We start from the raw sequence: 20005 nt of genomic DNA, 5'->3' as shown, positions 1-20005 counted from the left end.
CTATAGATATATGAAGTACTTAATCACTTCTAAGTAGAGAAATGAAAAGTAAAACAACTTTGAGATACTACCTCACCTATCAAATTGATTAATATGACCCCCAATTTTTTTATATAAAGTGATAAGTGTTAGAGAGGATGTGGGAAAACTGGGATACTGATGCAATTGTTGGTGGAGCTATGAACTGATCCAATTATTCTGAAGAGCAATTTGGAACTACATTCAAAAGACAACCAAACTGTACATATCCCTTGTATCCCAAACAGATCACAAAAGAGGGGAAAGGACTTATATGGGAAAAATATTTATAGCCATCTTTTTTGTGTTGGCAAAATATTGGAAATTGAGAAAACTCCCTATCAACTAGGGAGTGACTAGATAAGCTAAGGTATGTGAATATAATGGAATACTATTGTACAATAAGAAATGAGGAACAAGCAGATTTCAGAAAAACCTGGAAAGACTTGTATGAACTGATACAAAATGAAATGAACAGAACTAGGAAAAACATTGTGCACAGTATCAGCAAAATTATGTGATGATCAAATATGAATGATTTAGCTCTTCTCAGTCACACAAAAATCCAAGATAAGCACAAAGGACTCAAGAGGGAAAATACTATCCAAATGGAAATGAAGAACTAATAGATCCTGAATGAAGATCAAATAATCTTTTTTCTACTTTGTTGGTTTTTTTCCCTTATGATCTGTTTCTTCTTTTACAACTGTGACTAATGTGTTTTGTATCATAGTGCATATATAAGCTACATCAAACTGCCTAGAGAGGAGAGAAAAAAGAGAGGGTAAAAATTTGCAACTCAAAATCTTGTAAAACTGAATACCAAAAATGCTCTTGACATGTAACTGGGAAAAAATAAAATTCTATTTTTAATAAATAAATAAAAGGTGATTGTAGTACACCACCAGATTTGAGACTCTCTTATTATTAATACTAACTATGTATGGCTGATATAGTCTTGTTAGCTGCAAAAACTCTGAATCCCTTACAAGATTTTCCTAAAACCCAAAACCTCTGGCCAACTCTTCACATTGTTAATTGACTCATGATGAAGAAAAAAAATAAACAAACCAAAAATTAATATTAGTGTTATTTTAATCCAAATATAAAATGTCTCACAAAATGAGAACTTGATTATTTTGTCTTTGAGATTCTCCATGCCATTAACCTCACTCCATTACCATAAAGAAGAATTGAGCTGATTATTTAATAATTATCCAATTAAAATAGAAAAAAATAACAATTTGTAAGCAAATAATATCATTCACTTACTTTATATTTAATTCCTGATGGTCCTTGAACATTTTAGCTATAAGTCTTCCAGCAATAAGATCTGCTCGCTTTGCCAAAGCCCTGATTAATTCCTCACAATGCAGTTCAAATATTCCTAAGCGAATGACCTAGAATATCAGTATGAAAATTTGAGTCACTAAGAAATGTATCATTATATTTTTAATCAGTATTTCTCATTGTTATCTTGTAATATTTATTTACCCTTATCTAATAATATTAGTTTTTCCCTAAATATTTGACTAGCTATTTGGAGAGCATCCCTTTGTGTTTAGCAATTTTTTTTTTTTAAATTCTGACAAAGAGCTTAAGAAATTCGGGTACATTGCATTTTATACAAAGTAATTTTTCATAAGTGAAACAATTCATCAAGTACTCTGGTTCTTCAAATGCTTTGAAGAACTTAAGTTATTGTAATACATTTCTATAGAAAGCAATGAATTCTTTAGATTACTTGATTTGAGGGGTAGTGAGTGGAGAGTAGGGAAGAGTGGTAAATGAGGCATATCCTTTTGTCAGTAGAGGAACAATTATTTGTATTATAACATTTCCTGTCCCAAGGAAATTTAGAAGCAGCAGTAGTGAAATTCTCACTACTATTTAAGATCTATCTTTAAAATTCATTATTTACCTTTCTAGATGTATACTGTATCTCTTCACTTAGCTTTTGGAATTTGCGAATTTCTTCTATTGTTTCCTCATAATTATGGTCTTCTTCAAGATATTTATCAATATCACGTTCAGCTTGTTTATTAATCAAGAAATCATACTTATCATAATATTTCAGATGCTCAGTGGGTGCAACACTTTCAGCAAGAATCACATCCTTAATCTTTTGTTGGTGTGCATTTAATATTTCATCCAAAATTATGGGCTTCAAGGTAGTTGACTGGGATTTACTTTCCTGGTTGGTGGAGAACACAGACCTTAATTATACATTGACATTTATGACTTATAGCAATTCATTCCACAAATCTCAATCTTTGTTAGAAGCAGCATAGTACAGCTAAAAGAATATAAGATTTGAAGTCAAAAGAGTAGCATTCAAATTCTGGTACTACTACTTTTCTATATGGACTTTGAGAGAATCAGTTTATCTGAGCCTCCGTCTCCTCATCTTTAAAATAAGAAAACTAGATAATTTCTAAAGTTCTTTCTGATTCTATCTAACAGTTTATGCTCAATGATCCTAAATATGTAGCATATTAAAGGCAATGAATCACAGTCTTAAAAATATAAAAAGAAAAAAATGAGATATAGTCTCAATCCTCACGATGTAATAGAACTGTGTCTCCCTGATCTTTGTGGGAGGTGGGCCACATGGCCTGGGGAAATTCCTAAAAATGATCTCCACTCACCTGAATCTTCCTTGGGAAAGCTACCTGGTTCCCATGGGAAGTTCCCACCTCCAACTGATTGGGAATCACTGTGGTCTGGGAAACAATCACAACCTCTTATTGATTTGGAAATTAGGCCTTAATCTCTCCCTAGTCCCAAACCATAGAAGGCTAATAAAAAACAGGGCTCTGTACCCCAAAATTTGCTATCTTCCTAATCAGGAAGCAAGTCACTGAGAGAAAGGGTTTCTCAGTGAAATAAACTCATTTTTGCCAAAAACCTTGCTTGAAGATTGGGATTGTGAATTCTTTTGCAAAACCTGCATTCTTTCCCAAAACCTGCAACTCTGGCCTGGGGACCCCCATCTTATGGTATCTTCACCCCTCAACATTTGGTGACCTGTTATGTATCCCCAAAATTTTATATTCTCCTGGCAGAGGTAAGTCTCCTCTTGCCTCTATTGTCTCTGTTCTATAGCAAAAGACACCCAAACACCCAGGAAAGTTGGGGGATGTCGGGAGCTCTATGCTCAGCAGACTTTCTTGACTGGGAATCTCCTGGACTTGGAATTCCTGCATCTTTTAGCAGAAGTACCCTTAACCAGGGGATTTATATCACCTCTCTCCCTCTCAAGGACGCCTGAGAGGACAGGGCATTATAGAATCTGGAAAATCTAAGATTTGTGGCAAAAATGGGACAATCTACTTCTGTCTCTATTCCCAAGGATTCCCTCTTAGGCTGTCTCTTAAAAAACAGAGACAAATTTGGTCAGAAAGACACAGTTCTATTATATCACTCATAATACTTTCAAGCCATATTATAGACTTTCAGAATTCCGAACTGGAAGACATCATTCAGTCTATATTTTTTTTTGTATTTTGTTTTTTGTTTTCTGATATTATAATTGGGTCACCTTTTCAAGTTATACTATAGAATAATTAATTAAAATTTAAGAAAAATTTTCCTCCAGTGAATATTTTGTAATTGACTCATAACAGTTCTGGTAAAAACTTAGACTCTCACTCCAAAATAGCCAAAGCTATGATGATGACCCTGAGATCCTGGAGAGAAATGGAAGTAGACCCATCAAATAATACCATAAAATCATGCCCACTCTGAGAAGGGACTGGCCATATTCTACTTTTGAAAATTAATATGTACTGTGGTGACATGGCCTCACACTATCTTCAAAATAAAAACAGAAATTCTTTGACCCTGCCCTTTAACATCCCTCCATAACTAGCTTCAAACTGCCTTCCTACTATTTCTTACTACTCTGCTATACAATTTACCAAAACTCAGTGTTACCAAAATATGTCTTTCATTTTACTACCTTCATGCTTGAGATTTCTTCCCAACGCTCATATGCCATACCCAAACTACTTCAGTTATTCAAATTATGCCTATCTTAATCTACCTTAGTCCACAGTGAGCATTCCTTTCTCCAAATATCTCATAGCAATTAATGTCTTCATCATTTAGTTGGTGCTTATCATTGGCCTTAGGCATTGTTATCATCACATGTATTTGTCTTTATTCCTTAATATAATGCAACCTATCTGAGCTTAATGAATGGAGCACTAACATGCTGTGTTTTATATAAATGAAGAGATCAATAAATATATTGGTTGCTTGCTTCCAAACTTTCATCAGATTTACTGTTTTTTGAAATTTTCAAATTGTACTTGTCTTTATTTTGTTGAAATAATTGAAATAATGGTTTTGATTGTTATTTGTTATGTTTATAATAGCTAGTCTAAAATAAAAAAGGTATAAAAGTCTATTTTTAATGATAAGGGAAACAATATGCATTTTAGTTTTGTGTTAATGAATTTGAATGTTTTTCGATCTTCTTTTATGTTTCCAACAAGTTACAGAACATGCATTGCTTTAAAAGAGAAGGTAAATTGGCAATTATTTAAAAATTTAGTGAGTTCTAGTTCTTGGTCATAATGATTTCGAATCTCTATGTTCTATTCAGAGACCTACAAATGAAACAGCACATAGATAGCTTAGACAGAGTTCAATGGAAAACAACAAATATGCTTAAGAATTTAATAATTCTTCTTAATAATTCTTAATAATTCATAATAATTATGAGCAAAGGCATGAGGAAAAAGTCTAAGAGACAACTTAATAACTATCTTCAAACATAATAAAGTGGTTTAAACTATAATGGGAATCAAATTTATTAAAAGGAATTCTGCTTTATCATGTGGTTTCTAAGTTTGTTTTTCTAAGCATGATAAGAGTTCCAACAAAGAGAATATATGGTTTAAATGTGTTTTACTATGTCTCTTCCTTTATAATTGGTTTTATGTACCCAGTAATTTAGCTTTTGTTATAGATTATCTTATTTTCTTATTGGTGTATGTATATAGGTCTTGGTATTGTTTTTCCTAGAAATAGAATCTGAGTCTTATATTGCTTTTGTATCATGCATGCCAATTAAAAAATTAGATATACATACTTTGCTCAATAAATATTTTCACTTGATTAAATAGTATTATTATTGGAATAAAAGAAACTATATTTTCAGAAGTAGTGCAAAACGAGACATTTCACAGTGATATACTTTCTTCCCTAACATTTCTATAAAACAGACCATAAACTTAACTGCTTAAAAAAGGTTCCCTGCATCACAAATAAATCCATGACTTCAGAATGCAACTGTTATACGTAGTTCAAATATTAAACTTTTTTTTTATGCAAGACAAGATTACTATGTATAAGGACCTATGGCAGCCACTGGAGATAAAAAAGACAAAATTAAAAACAACCCTCACCTTTATGGAGTTGACATTCTACTGCTGGAGAAGACAACTTTTAAGGGATTATAGGAAATATAAGATTATTCAAGACATGAGATCACTAAAAACTAGGGCAATGAGGGAAAATAAACTTTCCTATGGGCAATGTCACCTCGATCGTGCCTTGAGAAAAATTAAAGATTCTAAGAGTCAGAAGTGAGAGCAAACACTTTATAGGCATGTAGACAGCCTGTTAAGAGGCTCAGAAATCAGAGATAGAATGTCATATGGAGAAACAACAAGGAGGCCAGTTTGAGTATGAAATATACCTAGAGAAGTGAGTCAGACTAATGGGCTCTAAATGATAAGCTCTCTATTGAACATTATTAATCAAAATCGTTAGAGTATTTGTTAATGGAAAACTTTATATGTTAAATACTAGAAATACATTTTTACTCCATTTCTTTTTAAATTTTTAAAATACAATTTTTCTTTAAAATGACTAATTTTTACTATCTTACTACTTCTGCTATTTATTGGTTATTTTTAAATTGATATTTACCTATAATCTAATATCATCCTCCAACTCAGAAATTATACTTCTACTATAGGACCCTGAGTTTCTGAGTGGTCCTCCATATTCACCATTTCATTTGGTTGGACCTAAATCCAACATGCTGCTTCCCACCTATGTTTAAGTTTTCACTCTTCTATATTCTAGCCTTTACTTCCAACTCATTACTCAAGCTTCAACCTTGCAAGCCTGGGCTTCAGATTAATGTAACATATATCAAATAGTAGCCTTTAAGTTAATAAGAAAACAAGATATGCTTTCCATAATTTACACAAATTTACATAAATTAATTTTAAGACAACTTTTCTAGAACATATATCCTGTAAAAATTAGGATAACTGTCATATTTCCATAATAATTATGTTATATCATTTAACTAAGTTTTATGACATTAAATTGATTTTTAAAATCAAAATACATGAATTACTTACCCATTTGGCATATAATTTAGTCTCAACTCTTGGTATAAGACTAACAGCCTTAATCATGACCTCATAAATATTTAGAAAAATTGCTTGATAATCATTAAATTCAGGTTCAAACTTAACACCTTCATTTTCAAGAATCAGCCTTGTTATAAAACCTGGATGCTCATAAGCTCGCACAGAATCCTTTAAAAAAAAGTTTAAAATTTGTTCATTTTAGTGACAAATCACAAAGAAGTCAAATCACTAAGATGATAGGATACAAATTTAAATCCTTCAACACTTATTATAAATATCATACCCTATGAAAGAACATCCTTTACATAAATAAAATGTTCAAAACCAAATGTTTTATAAGCATAATTATAATAAAATTAACATTTTGATTTTTAAGTTTTTTAAATTGTGTTAAAATGGATCAATAAAATAAGTCTTTATTTTACCAGCCATTATAAGAATCTGATTAGAATGAAAAGGATCTGAAACTACTTACATTAGTGCAGTTGTGTACATCATACCCTATTTCCAGTTCTCAATACGCTTACCAGAAAGCTGGGGTAGAAATAAGTATAAATTGTAAAAGAAAACAATTTTTTTCAAAATCAGCATTTTAAAGGAAAAGAAGCTCATTCTTAAATCCTAACAAGTGGCTACTCTATTACTGTTTTTCTAACTGAAAAGACCAGCATATTTTGTTCTTACTGAGAAGATATAACTAAGGATTTATGATTTTCAAAAATATTGTAAGAACCCATTTGAAAGTTCCCGGATGCATAATAATAATAATATGAAGAATAATTTAAGAAAGGAAAGAAAGTGAAAAAATTTATGCCAATAGGAAAAAGATAAGGGTAGCAATGGGGGGGGGAAGAGTGAATAATAAAAAGAAAAAGTGGAAAGATATGAAAGGACATCTTTACATAATGTTACATGTTTTTAAGTAATTAACATAATATCATCTATAAACTAGGACATTAAAAAGATTTCATAGTCCATAGAAGTCCCATTTGTATTTGGTCTTTGTCCAGAACATCCTTCATGACAAGAATATACACTTTAAGGAAACTTTTAATATCTTATGTTTCAATTGATATTAACAATGAGAGGGTAATCAAAGATGTCTCTGTTGCAAAGAAATGATTCAGACCATTTCCAGTGGGCTTGTGATAAAGGCATCTGCATCCAGAGAGAGGACTTTATTGCTGTTTTCTTGCTTGTTTTTTTTTCAGAGCATGATAAATGTGGAAACATGTTTAGAAGACGTGTATATGTTTAACCTATATTGGATTACTTGCTCTCTAGGGAAGGAGGAAGTGGGGAGGAAGAAAGAAAAAAATTGGAACACAAGGCTTTGTGAGAGTGAATGTTGAAAACTATCTTTGCATGTATTTTGGAAAGTAAGCTATTATTATTTTAAAAATAAAATAAAGTTTAAAAAGATAATTCTGTTATAATTTTCAATGAATCGTGTATGATTTTAACATCTGCCTAGAAGCTATCTCATTGGATAAGAACCTTTAAGGCATCATTTTGCTCTACTGAATCAAATGTTTTCTTTAGCCAACAAATAAGCGCAATAGAGTTTTAGACCATTTATACTTTTAGTGCTTCCCTAGATACTGGATTTTCTAGGTCACTTGGGGATGGGGAAAAGAGAGGAGATAAAACGCAACTCATTTAGCAGAGAAAAACAGACAAAATATAAGGGCACAAGATAAAGTACAATTTTTATTTAATGAAATATATACCCATTACTCCTTTGCCACTGTTCTCAAATGGTTCTCTGGAAGTCGGTCAACAAGTATTTATTAAATGTTTATTATGTTCAAGGCACTGAGAATTCAAAGAAAGGCAGAACTTTCCCTCTACTTTCCTAGACCTAATTCAAATTTAACTTTCAAGTTAGATTGTGTTTATAAAGTTTGAGAGTGGGGAGGGGATCATTAGATACTGTCTATACTACTTTTTAACTATTCAATATTAATGCTTTCTCTTAGTTCTTACCTTGAAGCTGTTTTGAATGTTTAATTTGTCAGAAGCCTGACTACTAAATAAATAGGAAATTACTGTAGAAATTCCAGTAGGTTTTTGCATTTTTAAATATGCAAAGAAGTATTAATTTTCTCAGAGTTATATATGTATCACTTATATAAAACTCCATAGCAAATAATTTTCATTGCAATAAAATATAAATAATTATTACTTCAGAAAAGTGAATGAAATTCTGGTCCTAGATACTTAGGAATAAGGCACTTAGGGACCCATGTACTTAAGAAACCAGGAACTAAGACATTTAGGTATCTATATACTTAAGTACTTGAAAATCTAGGTATTTAGGGACCTTGACATTCAGAGACTTAGGCATTTTATTTAGGGACTTAGACACTTAAGGAACTGTGTATTAAGGAATCTAGGCACTTAGGCACTTAGGGATCTAGATGCTTAGTTACATAAACATTTCCGGATTAGGTTCTTAGACAACTAGGGAGCTAGACATTTAGAAACCTAGGTACTTAGGGAATTAGACTCTAAGGTAATTAATTAGGGATTTAGTCACTTAAATACTGTGGAACTAAGTAAGCACTTAAAAGACCTAGGCATTAAAGGCCTAAATTCTTTAGGAAACTAGATATTTAGAGACATAGCCACAAGTCTGTTCATACCCCCAGCCATAGATACAGAGCATAATTGTCTTTTCTATCCAATTTAGATTGGTTGAATTCAGTTGAGATTGGATCTTACCAATATCAACCAGTCAGTCCAGGACTAACCAGTCCAGACTAGTTTAATACAGTTCAGCCTGTTCTAATTGGTCTAAAATACTTCTGATCAAATCATTTCAATACAGATCAAACTGGCTAAAATCAATTTAAATCACTTTAAACCAGTTCTAAGTGGTTCAAACCAATTTAATTTTTTTCTCATTTATTCCAATAAAGCCTAGGTCCCTAAGTGACTTATCTAGATCCCAAAATACACCTAGATTCCTAATTGTCTAGATCTCTAATTGCTTTTATGCCTCTGTCCTTAAGTTCTCAGGTTCAAATGGGCCATAACACCATATTAACTTGCCACAATACAAACCTTTCTTACCTTCGGTTTTCCATCTCCTGTTCTGGGGAGAGTAATTCAATTTTTTTTAAGTCCTTTTTGCTTCCAATAAGGGCATGTTCACTGGTTGCCCTATGAATCAATTCATATTCCTCTGAATCCTCAAACCAAAACTTTGTTCCTAACTACCACTATTCCTATGTGTTGTTTCTCCCTACTAACTCATAAGCTACCCAGATCAGTGTCTATATCTCTTAGTTTTTATATTCTATTACTTAACACCTTGCCTGGGTAAGGAAAACTGCTGTGGCAGGGTGGTAATTTCCCACAAAGAGTAAGAATTTTTCCTAATCCAACCAGAGGCAGAAACATCTAATCCTTGTCTGGGTCTTGGTTGTGAGCTCATTCTTTGGGCAAACAGCTTGCCAGCTGGAAAAGGAATGATTGTAATGAGAGAAATAAGGATATACCAAGAATTCCTTGGTATCAGATAACTCCCATGTCACTCCAGTAAAGAAAGCTATGGTGAGTAAAAGAAACCAGATAAGACAATCTGTACACATATCTGTGTCTTACAGGACAACCTTAAATATGCTAGGTCCCACTCCCTTGCTTCTGTGAGAAGCACTCCCTCATAGGGAAAGTGGAAATAGTCATTATGGAAAAGTTCTGCAGATGTCCAGCTAGTCTAGGGCTGTGTGTGTGTGTGTGTGTGTGTAGGGTTTTCCTACAATAATAAGTGAACCTGTGACTTAAGTAAGTAGTTTGTCATTATCATCTATTTATATAGTAATATTCATTTTGTGTTGACTTATGAGTAATGATTGCACTAGTTTTACTAAACAGGGACTCAGGTTAAAATTTCTTTTCAAAGACAAATCTGAGTGATATTTTATAAATAGGAGTATATGACCATTAGGGAAATCTACTTACCGGCCTTTGTGCAATTAAATCTGTAAAGTCCTGCATTGAAACCAAGGCTAAGCTCTGCAGCTGTATAGTCATCAAAGTTGCAGCACAGTTGAAGAAAGCTTCCAATTTTGCACTGGAACCACTAGTAGGTAACTGCTTTTTTTTATTGCCTTGATAATAAATATTTTGGACTTCTGGAAACCATCTTGAAAAAACAAAGAAGACTTTTAAAATGTCTAATATGTTCAATATTTCACCTTGTAAGCCACATATCAAGCATACTTATGAACAACTAAAGTATTTCACAATGAGTGACACGATTAAAAAACTTTTACATTTCAGGAACCAGTAAGTACTGCAAAGTATGTTAGTAGCGTGGTTTATTACCATTATGAAAAGAAATGTTATAATGCTAATAGATGGTAGTTGAAATCATTGGGAGCAAATAATACAACCTGATCTTAGGGTTCAAGTCCAAAGCTTTGAGGAAATGAATTACCAGGAAATGATGATACAGAGCATCCAAAAGAGACAGTCAGCCACTAAACATATATTCAGTTTTAACCAATTTGTGCCAGGCATTGTGCTAATAGCAGAAGGTATGTTACATAAAAAGGCAAAAGATAGTCCCTGCCTTCACCACAGAACTGATAAAAGAGGGGAAATCGTTGTAAGTACTATAACTTGAAGCTAAAATCAAAGTTGACAATTAGTTTTATATAATAGTTTACAATTTCACAAACTACATATTGAAGAAAATCAAAATGTAGATGCTTCTTCAATTTTTCATAAAATTATTAGGCATGGATGTCAAATGTTGTGATTTCTGGACCTATTAAGAGATATAGGACATAAGCAAACCACCACCAGGGTTGGTTTCTTGATATTTATATATATTAAGATGATTTAAAAAAAAATCCAGCTTGGAGTCAAGATTTTTTCTAATACTAGAAATTGCAAATGTTGCCAATTTGCAATGGTAGAAAGAGTTATCATGTAACAAAACAAATTCCATATTTAGTATACATCAACAATCCATATATAACATACTTAAATACCTTCTATGACTTTCTCTAATATGTAATAGAAGTCATGGTATTGACAAATACAATGATCTTAACTGTTGTAATCTATATGAATAGATTTAACCAACAGAAGTCTTGAAACCCATTCAAAGGAGTTAAATTATTGAAGTACCAAAAGAATCTCATCATGAGGTCTCATGACAAAGACCCTAGGAACAAGTATTTATTGTGAATTGAACATGAAGAAATAATACACACTATGTATAAAAGAGAAATTCTATAACAAAACCTATCTACACTTCATTAACCAGCAAGAGAAAAGTAAAAAAAAAAAACATTAATTTGATTTTTAAATTTTAAGTGGTTTTATTATTTTGAGTCAATTTTATTGCTTTTGGCTGAAGACTATTGCAAGATGTTCTGTTATTCACTTTATTCCCTTGTATTTGCTGGTTGGTTGGGTGTTATAAAATTTTCTAAAAATATTTTGTGAAATAATTTTAAAATGACAAAAATTACCAGAAAATTTTGGAAATTATGAAAGAAATTATTTTAAAATACCTCATATATCAAAGGAAAAAAAGAGAATATACTGTATAATTAACTACAAAATATTAAGTAAAATATGAATTCAAGTTAAACTTTAAACTTACAAGACAAACTTACAGTTGAGAACCATAAGTAAATCCTGATTTTTCTACTAAAAGCATTGAGGGGAAAGCAGATGCAAGAAAGAAATTTTGTTAACAAGGAGAAGGAAAATATATGCCTGAATTTATGCAAACTACCATTCTGCAAATGTTACTCTTGAACAGTTTTCTGGTGTTCATTGACAATGTGCTAGTATGCTTATCAGCTCATGTCAGCTGGAAAAAAAATCCACCAGTAATAATGATCTAAGCAGCAGCATAATATATGGAAAGAGTTTTGAAACTAAAATTAAAAAGATGGCACAGCAGGCCAGAAAATTCCAGGAATTTCAAATTTCTCCCACAAACAGAACATAACCACAATGAAAAAGTTGCAAAAATAGATAAAATAGTTGTCTTCCTGAGACAACTTAAGAGAACCTCAGGAAAGACAGAAGCTCCAAGGGCTGAAATTTGGCCTGAACGAAGTGTAAACCACTCCAGGCCTACTCCAATGAATTCACAAACAACAGGTTCTAGGGGCAGCTCCCCTAGGAAACAGATTAAGTTTTGAAAACTCATGAACTTTGATCTAAAGTACAGTGTCGCCTCTCAGATTTGCTAAAATGACAGGAAAAGATAATGGTAAATGTTGAAGGGGAGCGGGAAAAACTGAGGCACTAATACATTATTGGTGGAGGTGTGAACTCATCCAACCATTCTGGAGAGCAATATGGAACTATGCCCAAAGGGCTATAAAACTGTGCATATGCTTTGTGCAAAAATATTTGTAGCAGCCCTTTCTGTAGTGGCAAAGAACTGGAAGCTGAGTGTTTGCCCAACAGTTGAAGAATAGCTGGATTAGTTATGATATATGAATGTTATGGAATATATTGTTCTATCAAAAATAATGAGCAGACTGTTTTCAGAGAGGGCTGGAGACCTATAAACTGATGTGAAGTGAAATGAGCAGAACCAGGAGATCATTGTACATGGCAACAAGATTATATGGTGATCGATTCTGAAGGAATGTGGCTCTTTTCAACAATGAGGTGATTCAGACCAGTTCCAGTGGACTTGTGATAGAGCCATCTGCTTCCAAAGAGAAAGGACTGTGGGAGCTGAGTGGATCACAACATATTTTCATCTTTTGTTGTTATTGCTGTTTGCTTGAGTTTTTTCTCATTTTTTTTCCTTTTTGATCTGATTTTTTGTGCTTCATGGTAAATGTGGAAATATGATTACTTGCTCTCTAGAGGAGTGGGTAAGGGAAAGGGAGGGAGAAAAATACAAAGTTTTTCAAGGGTGAATGTTGAAAACTATCTATGCATGGATTTTGAAAATAACAGCTATTATTAAAAATTTTTAAATAAAGAAAACTGAAATCAAAAAATAAATAAATATACTTGCATCATTAAAAAAAAAATAAAGTACTATGTGGGAATCAGAAGGCTGAGTGAGTAAAGAATGTGAAGAAGAGTGAGTAAAAAAAAACTTCTGCTGTTTCTGTATAACAGGTCTAGTAGACCAGGCAGGATTTCTGGATGAGACTGTGGGCAAAGAAAAGCACATACACACTCTGAGTATGGTGCCCCAGGGAATAAGAGCACTTTCAGGACAGCCGGGTTAGAGGTCTTAACTATGGTTTGGGAAATGGAATTCAGAAAATAACAGTCAGTTGAACCCAAGTATAAGGCACAACTGAATAATCAAAAGAAAACTACCCAACCATAGCTAACTACTATAGTGTAAAAGAAGATTTGGGTTCATACTCAGAGGAAAAAAGTGAGATTTTTTTAAAAAGGCATTTGTACCACAAAAGTAACATGAAATGATTACAAGTCTGAAAAGAGTTCTTGAAAAAACTTAAAAAGGAATTTAAAAAATCAAATAAAGGAGATGAAGGAAAAAATGGGAGGAAAAAAATAGAAACAATACAAGAAAATTCTGTAAAGAAAGCTAACTGGAAAAATAGGTCCAAAATGTTAAGGAAAAAAGTAACTCCTTGAAAACTAGAATTGGGCAAGAAGAGTCAAATGGCCTTATAAGACACCAAGAAATAGTAAAAATTGAAAAGAATCCAAAACGTCTCATTAGAAAAACAACTTATCCAGAGAACTGATCAAAGACAGACAATGTAACAATTGCTGGACTGCCTGAACAAGTTACTGTAGTATATAACAGTGAAAGAATACTCTGTTGTTCTATAAGAAATGGTGAAGTCAATGATCTTAGAAGAACATGAATAGACTTGCAAGAAATAATAAATAGAAAAATGGATAGAATCAAGAGAAAGTGGAATACAGAAAGAATAATATTGTTTTAAGGAGGACTTTGAGTGACTAGATCATTCTGAGTTATTATAAATATCCAAATTAACAACAAATGACATATGATGATGCCATCTGTATCTAGAGAAAGAAATGATAAATGGAAGTATGCCTATCATGGTCTTACATATATACAAATATTTCTGTCTAATGGTAGACATCTCTGAGGTGGGGAAGGGAAAAGGAAAGAAAAAAAGGGGAATTTACATTAAAATTTTATTATATATTTAAAAGGAATAGCAAGTTGTGCATAATGGATTTGTAGTTTCATGTTCAATATCTTTTTTTTCCTATTCCACATTATGGAAATGATGCTTGTATTTCTTTGAGTTCAGAACAAAATAAATGCATTTTTTTAAAGGAAAAAAGTGGAAAATAAAAATCTGAAATGTTTAAATCTGGGGTAGAAGTTCTGGCTCCACCATTTACTGACTAGGGAACATTGGACAAAATACTTAAACCTCTCTGACCTCAGTTTTCCCACTTGCTAAATATTAATAGTAATACTTGAACAATTTGTCTTATTGTCTTTGTAAGGATCAAATGGGACAAACGTATGCAAAACATCTGCAACTGTAAAGCAAAAAGTAAAAGAATTTTAATCTTTATTATATCAAAACCTTATATTTTCTTAGGAAAAAGCAGATATTTTAAACCTAAAATGGTGACTATTGGTTCAGGCTTAGAAGGAAGATTCAGCTAATATTTAAGGATGGAAAAAAATTAGAATAGGACTGTTTATTATTAAGCATAATGTTATCTCATCTTAAAAATATTCTGCAAAATCACAATCAGGTGTGAATGAACCAAGTTCTTTTCACTACATCTGTTTTCTAAGATGTGTACAATTCAAACAATTATAAAAAATAAAATATTAATTTGAGGACATAGAAAACATTTACAAAGCTGGAATATTTTCAAGCAAACCAGTCTTTAAAATATAAATGGGGCAACTAGATAGCCCAGTAGACAGAGTGCTAAGCTTAGAGTCAGGTACACATATCTCCCTCAATTAAAATCTGGTCTCAGATGCTTACTAGCTGTGTAATCCTGGACAAGTCATTTTTATCCTTTTTGCCTCAGTTTTCTCATCTGTAAAAAGATCTGAGAAAGGAAACCTACTCCAGTATCTTTGCCAAGAAAACCCTAAATGGGTCCCAAAGAGTTGAACACAACTAAAGAACGCCAACAAAAAATGTTAAAAAGAAACTTAGTAAATATTTTACTAATTGTTCTTTTCTGCTGTGTATGAGTTGAAACTTAATTTTTATTGATGACATGTATTTTCTGTTTTAAATATTTTTTCAATTTACATATCAACTGACTCTAGAATAAAAGAACCTTGGAATTAGAATAAATTTTGGATATCATCAAGCTTATTCTATTTCCATACAGGGCTGAACATAAATTATTAAGGTGGCTGTTAAAGATATTTTGAAAGATTTTCAGTACATATTCTAGAGCATTTTTGGATTTCTCATTCCACCATCCAATATTTTCATGGGATATTGGTGCTTCCTTAGATCAAATCCTTAAGCAACAATTTAGGAATATGTTTTCATGTTGATAAAACATCTCACTAGAGATGCAGAGTGACTCCTTTATAATTAATTTACATATATTTTAAAGATAATAATTGTTTTCTATCTTCCTTATTGTCTATAAACTAAATAATTCTTCTCACATTCACAAAATTGTTATTTGAAACAATAATAACAACAAAACCTGTTTTTTCAAGCCACATATTAATGCTTCCTGTGTAGAAAAAATAACAAAGGTCTACAATTCTACAGAAAAAGGGTCTATTTCTTAATATTCTTGAAAGACAATTTCCAAGAGCCTTTTGAAAAATAGGCAGTGCTTGGTGGAATATATCTTTCTATTACTCTGTTTTGCAAAACAACTTTTGATTCACAAATTGAACCTCTCCGTTTTTTATTTCATAGGCCAGGGAGAATTTAGTCCATTACAGTGTTTGAGAACAAACTTTTTAGCATCAACAACTTTTTACAAGTGAGGTCAGTCATAAGAGGAGTTGACATTTTTTTAATCTTTTGTTAGCTGAATTGGAAGGACATATCTTGCATAAGGGCAGATTCTGTTTCCTATGCTGCTTTTTTACTTCAGCCTTCACTCCATTCAAAAACAGCAATAGTCCAATGCCTTCCATACAGCAAGTTCCAGTAAGTTTTTATTGACTAAGGATCCATAACTTCTTTGAATTCTTAATGCCTCACTCATCCTGAGGAGGTACTATTAGCAGAAGAATAAGAACAGGCAGAGAATGACAATGACATTTTAACAATTTTTAAATAGTCACAATAGCAAGGAAACATCTGGGTATCTATAATCAGCCATAGCTATAGTGAAATAACTGGGGCACTGAATTTAGAGAGTGCTGACAACAATACTTTTAGTCATTTGACAGCATGGAAACAACCAAGCTTTACAATTCATTAGCAATAATTATCAGTTAAAATACGAAGTTCCTAGATCTGGTGATCCACCCAGCAGCAAACTTGCAATGTTGTCCCAAGGTCTCTGTTTCTCCTCCTCACTCAGAGCCTGGTATCCACAATCTTCCTGTCACTGCTCAACTATGAATATACCACGTTCTTACAGCTTATTTGAAATGTAATTTAAGGTACTTACTCCAGGTATATAAATTTTTAATTTTGATACTAAATAAAACAAGATCCTTATAGATATCCCATTAATAAACTGTTACAAAGGTCTGACTATTTTCCTCTTAAAGCCATGCTATCTTTCATATTCTGAGCAGAAGTGATTTGAATTTTTAAAACAAGATACGTTCTGAACTATCATTTGACTCCTTCCAGAACAAATTTTTTAAACAAAACTAACAAATATAAATTAGTCCTTGTTCAATATGAAAATCATTTTACATATTCAACCATACACTTTAAGTAGTGTCTCTTTGGCAGATTCCATGTGTTTCATGACAATGTTCTGGAAGACTGATAGCTCCATTGCCTCCTGGCGATTATGAAATTCTTCTACATCAATTAAACGTAATTTTCTGCAAAGAATAAAAATGGATATTAATGAGTAGTCGCAGCTATAACTTTGGCTTGTATTTGTTAATTATTTTCCATTGCTAACATCATTTTTAGAGGGCATATTCTTAAGTTTAACCAATAAAATTATATTCTTAATCATGTGGTTTTTTTAAATCAGTTTTTATATAAACTCCAAGAGGTATTCATCACTCTGCCAAGATTTGGAGAATCCAATATTTAACAGGATAAAATATGTGGGTGGTGCTTTTTCAATGGCTCTCAGTTTTCTTCTAATAAGAAGACAAAGAGAATACAAAAGTTCCACGATTGTCAACCAGAGACTAGAATCTCATCTAAAGAGAAAGAACAATTATGATATCAAATCAGTTACTAGTATCTCCCCATAAGACATGGAAAAAGGACTTAATTAAAATAGAAGAACCCTCCTTATTGAAGTCCAGACTCTTTCAGTGGATACCTAACTTTTTAGTTCTCTTTCCATGGCTGCACACCATCAGAGTAAGGAGTATTAAAAGTCATTACCTGACTTATTGCTGGCATTTTGTACTCCTACATTCCCACAATATCTTGATATCGATTCAATTTGACCAAAATATATTAAGCACTTGCTATGTGCAAGGCATTATTATGCCAGGTGGAATCTAGGCATTAGGAGAGAGAGAGAGAGAGAGAGAGAGAGAGAGAGAGAGAGAGAGAGAGAGAGAGAGAGAGAGAGAGGAAAGGAAGAAGGAAGGGAGGGAGGGAGGGAGGGAGGAAGGAAGGAAGGAAGGAAGGAAGGAAGGAAGGAAGGAAGGAAGGAAGGAAGGAAGGAAGGAAGGAAGGAAGGAAGGAAGGAAGAAAAAAGAAGGAAAGAAGGAAGGAGAAAAAGGCAAAAACAAAAATAAACTCAGCTCAAGGAGCTTATATTCTATTGGGACAATATAGCACATATGCAAATAAGCAAATATATAGTAATACAAAGTAATTCAAAGAGAGAGAGCACTGATTAAAATCTATTCTAGAAGTTGTCACCTGAGCTGAAAGCATAGGATTCTAACAATCAAAGTTGAGGAATGAGTACATTCTACATGAGGAGCCATTTACTCAAAGGCATAGAAACAGGAAATGAGAAATCACATGTGATAGCTAACAGGCCAGTTTGACTAGGACACATAGGACATGAAAAGTGAGAAAAGTCATAGGAAATTATCAGAAAGGTAAATGGGAAGCAGTTTTTGGAAGGCTAAAAAAGCCAGGTTATATTTTGTATTTTATTCTAAAATCAAGTGGGAGCCACTGAAGATTAAGAGTTAAGGGGTGATATAACTATATATATATATATATATAGTTATATATATATTCCTAATATATATATATATTAGGAATATCAGTATAGCAAATGCATGAAGGAAGAACTGGAGATGTGGAGACTACAGTAAGTGGTCAATAAGTAAGGCACAATAATTTAGGCAACAGGTGATAATTGCCTGAACCCATAAGTGCTATAAGTGAAGAAAAAATGAAAGAAAAAAATAAAGAAAAGAGAAAGTCATAATATTCATTCAAATAAATGTTATGCATAAATAGATGAAAATATTTAGAGATTATTCTTGTGTCAGAATCAAGATGATAGAATACAGGCAGCAATCCAGTTGAACTCTTCCAATATTCCTATATAGACAACTTTAAAATAACTCTACAAAGCAAATTTTGGAGTGGTGGAGGCAATAAAAAAAATCAGAATGAGATATTTTTCTAGCCTAAAACATCTTAGGATCTCCACAGGAAGGGTCTGTGATAACAGGGTAGGGGCTTGCCCAGAGCACAGAAGCAGCACCAATGGGGGGCCTTGAAGGCAACTGCAACAGCAACAGCAGCTTTGAGAGCTCTCAGCCCACACAATTGGTCATGAAGAGATTACAGGAGACTGGTGCTGATTCTCAATTCTATTGCCCATAAGCAGTACTGCGTCATAATTCCAGGGTGGAGAAGAATTAGTGATTATGGTTGCAGGGGAGCAGGGACCTTTTCTAGATTGAAAACCAGAGTGCAGACCAAGACAGCAGTAATCACATCTCTCCCTGGACCATATTCCCTTGGAAGCAAAAACTTTCAGAATCCCAGAACTAGTTCTGAAAACAGTAACACAGAAAAAGCCTGAAACAGTTCCTCTATGACCAGGACCCAACTTTAATATAAAGTTCAAAATCAAAACATAGACTGGAAAAATGATCAAACAACAACAACAAAAAGAACTTGACCATGAAAAAAAGCTATTATTATGACAGGGAAGACCAAGACAACAAAGGAAGAAAACAGTGCAAAAACAACGATAAGTAAAGATTCAAAGAAAATGCTGGTTGGACCCAAGAAGAATTCCTGAAAGAATTAAAGAAAAAAAAAGAGTAGTAAAAGAAAAAAACTGGGAAAAGAAATGAGAATGATACAACAAAATTATGAAAAAAGAACTAACATCTTAGAAAAGAAAGCACAAAAGTACTGAAGCTAAAATAGATTTAATTAAAAGAGATAAGCAAATAAACTATATTATATTAAAAGTTATCACAGAACATGAAGTAATGTCAATATTAAACATATATGCACCAGGCTCTAAAGCATCTAAATATATAAATTAAAATATAA

At 32.6% G+C, this 20005-nt stretch overlaps 1 protein-coding gene across 1 annotated transcript in view; it reads right to left on the bottom strand.

Annotated features, from left to right (window-relative positions):
• Nucleotides 1-20005, bottom strand: part of DNAH7 (dynein axonemal heavy chain 7) — a 280267-nt gene that overhangs the window by 206589 nt on the left and 53673 nt on the right. Inside the window, exons 9-13 of the mRNA XM_031960292.1 lie at nt 17263-17382; nt 10380-10563; nt 6402-6581; nt 1940-2212; nt 1291-1418 (exon numbers count right to left, since the gene is read on the bottom strand). Of these exons, the coding sequence (XP_031816152.1) occupies nt 1291-1418; nt 1940-2212; nt 6402-6581; nt 10380-10563; nt 17263-17382 (885 nt within the window). The remainder of the gene's footprint in view (nt 1-1290; nt 1419-1939; nt 2213-6401; nt 6582-10379; nt 10564-17262; nt 17383-20005) is intronic.

The sequence above is a fragment of the Sarcophilus harrisii genome, chromosome 3 (assembly GCF_902635505.1).
Source record: "Sarcophilus harrisii chromosome 3, mSarHar1.11, whole genome shotgun sequence".
Classification (NCBI taxonomy): Eukaryota; Metazoa; Chordata; class Mammalia; order Dasyuromorphia; family Dasyuridae; genus Sarcophilus; species Sarcophilus harrisii.
Note: the sequence above shows the minus strand (reverse complement) of the source record. Positions and strands in the feature narration are given on the sequence as shown.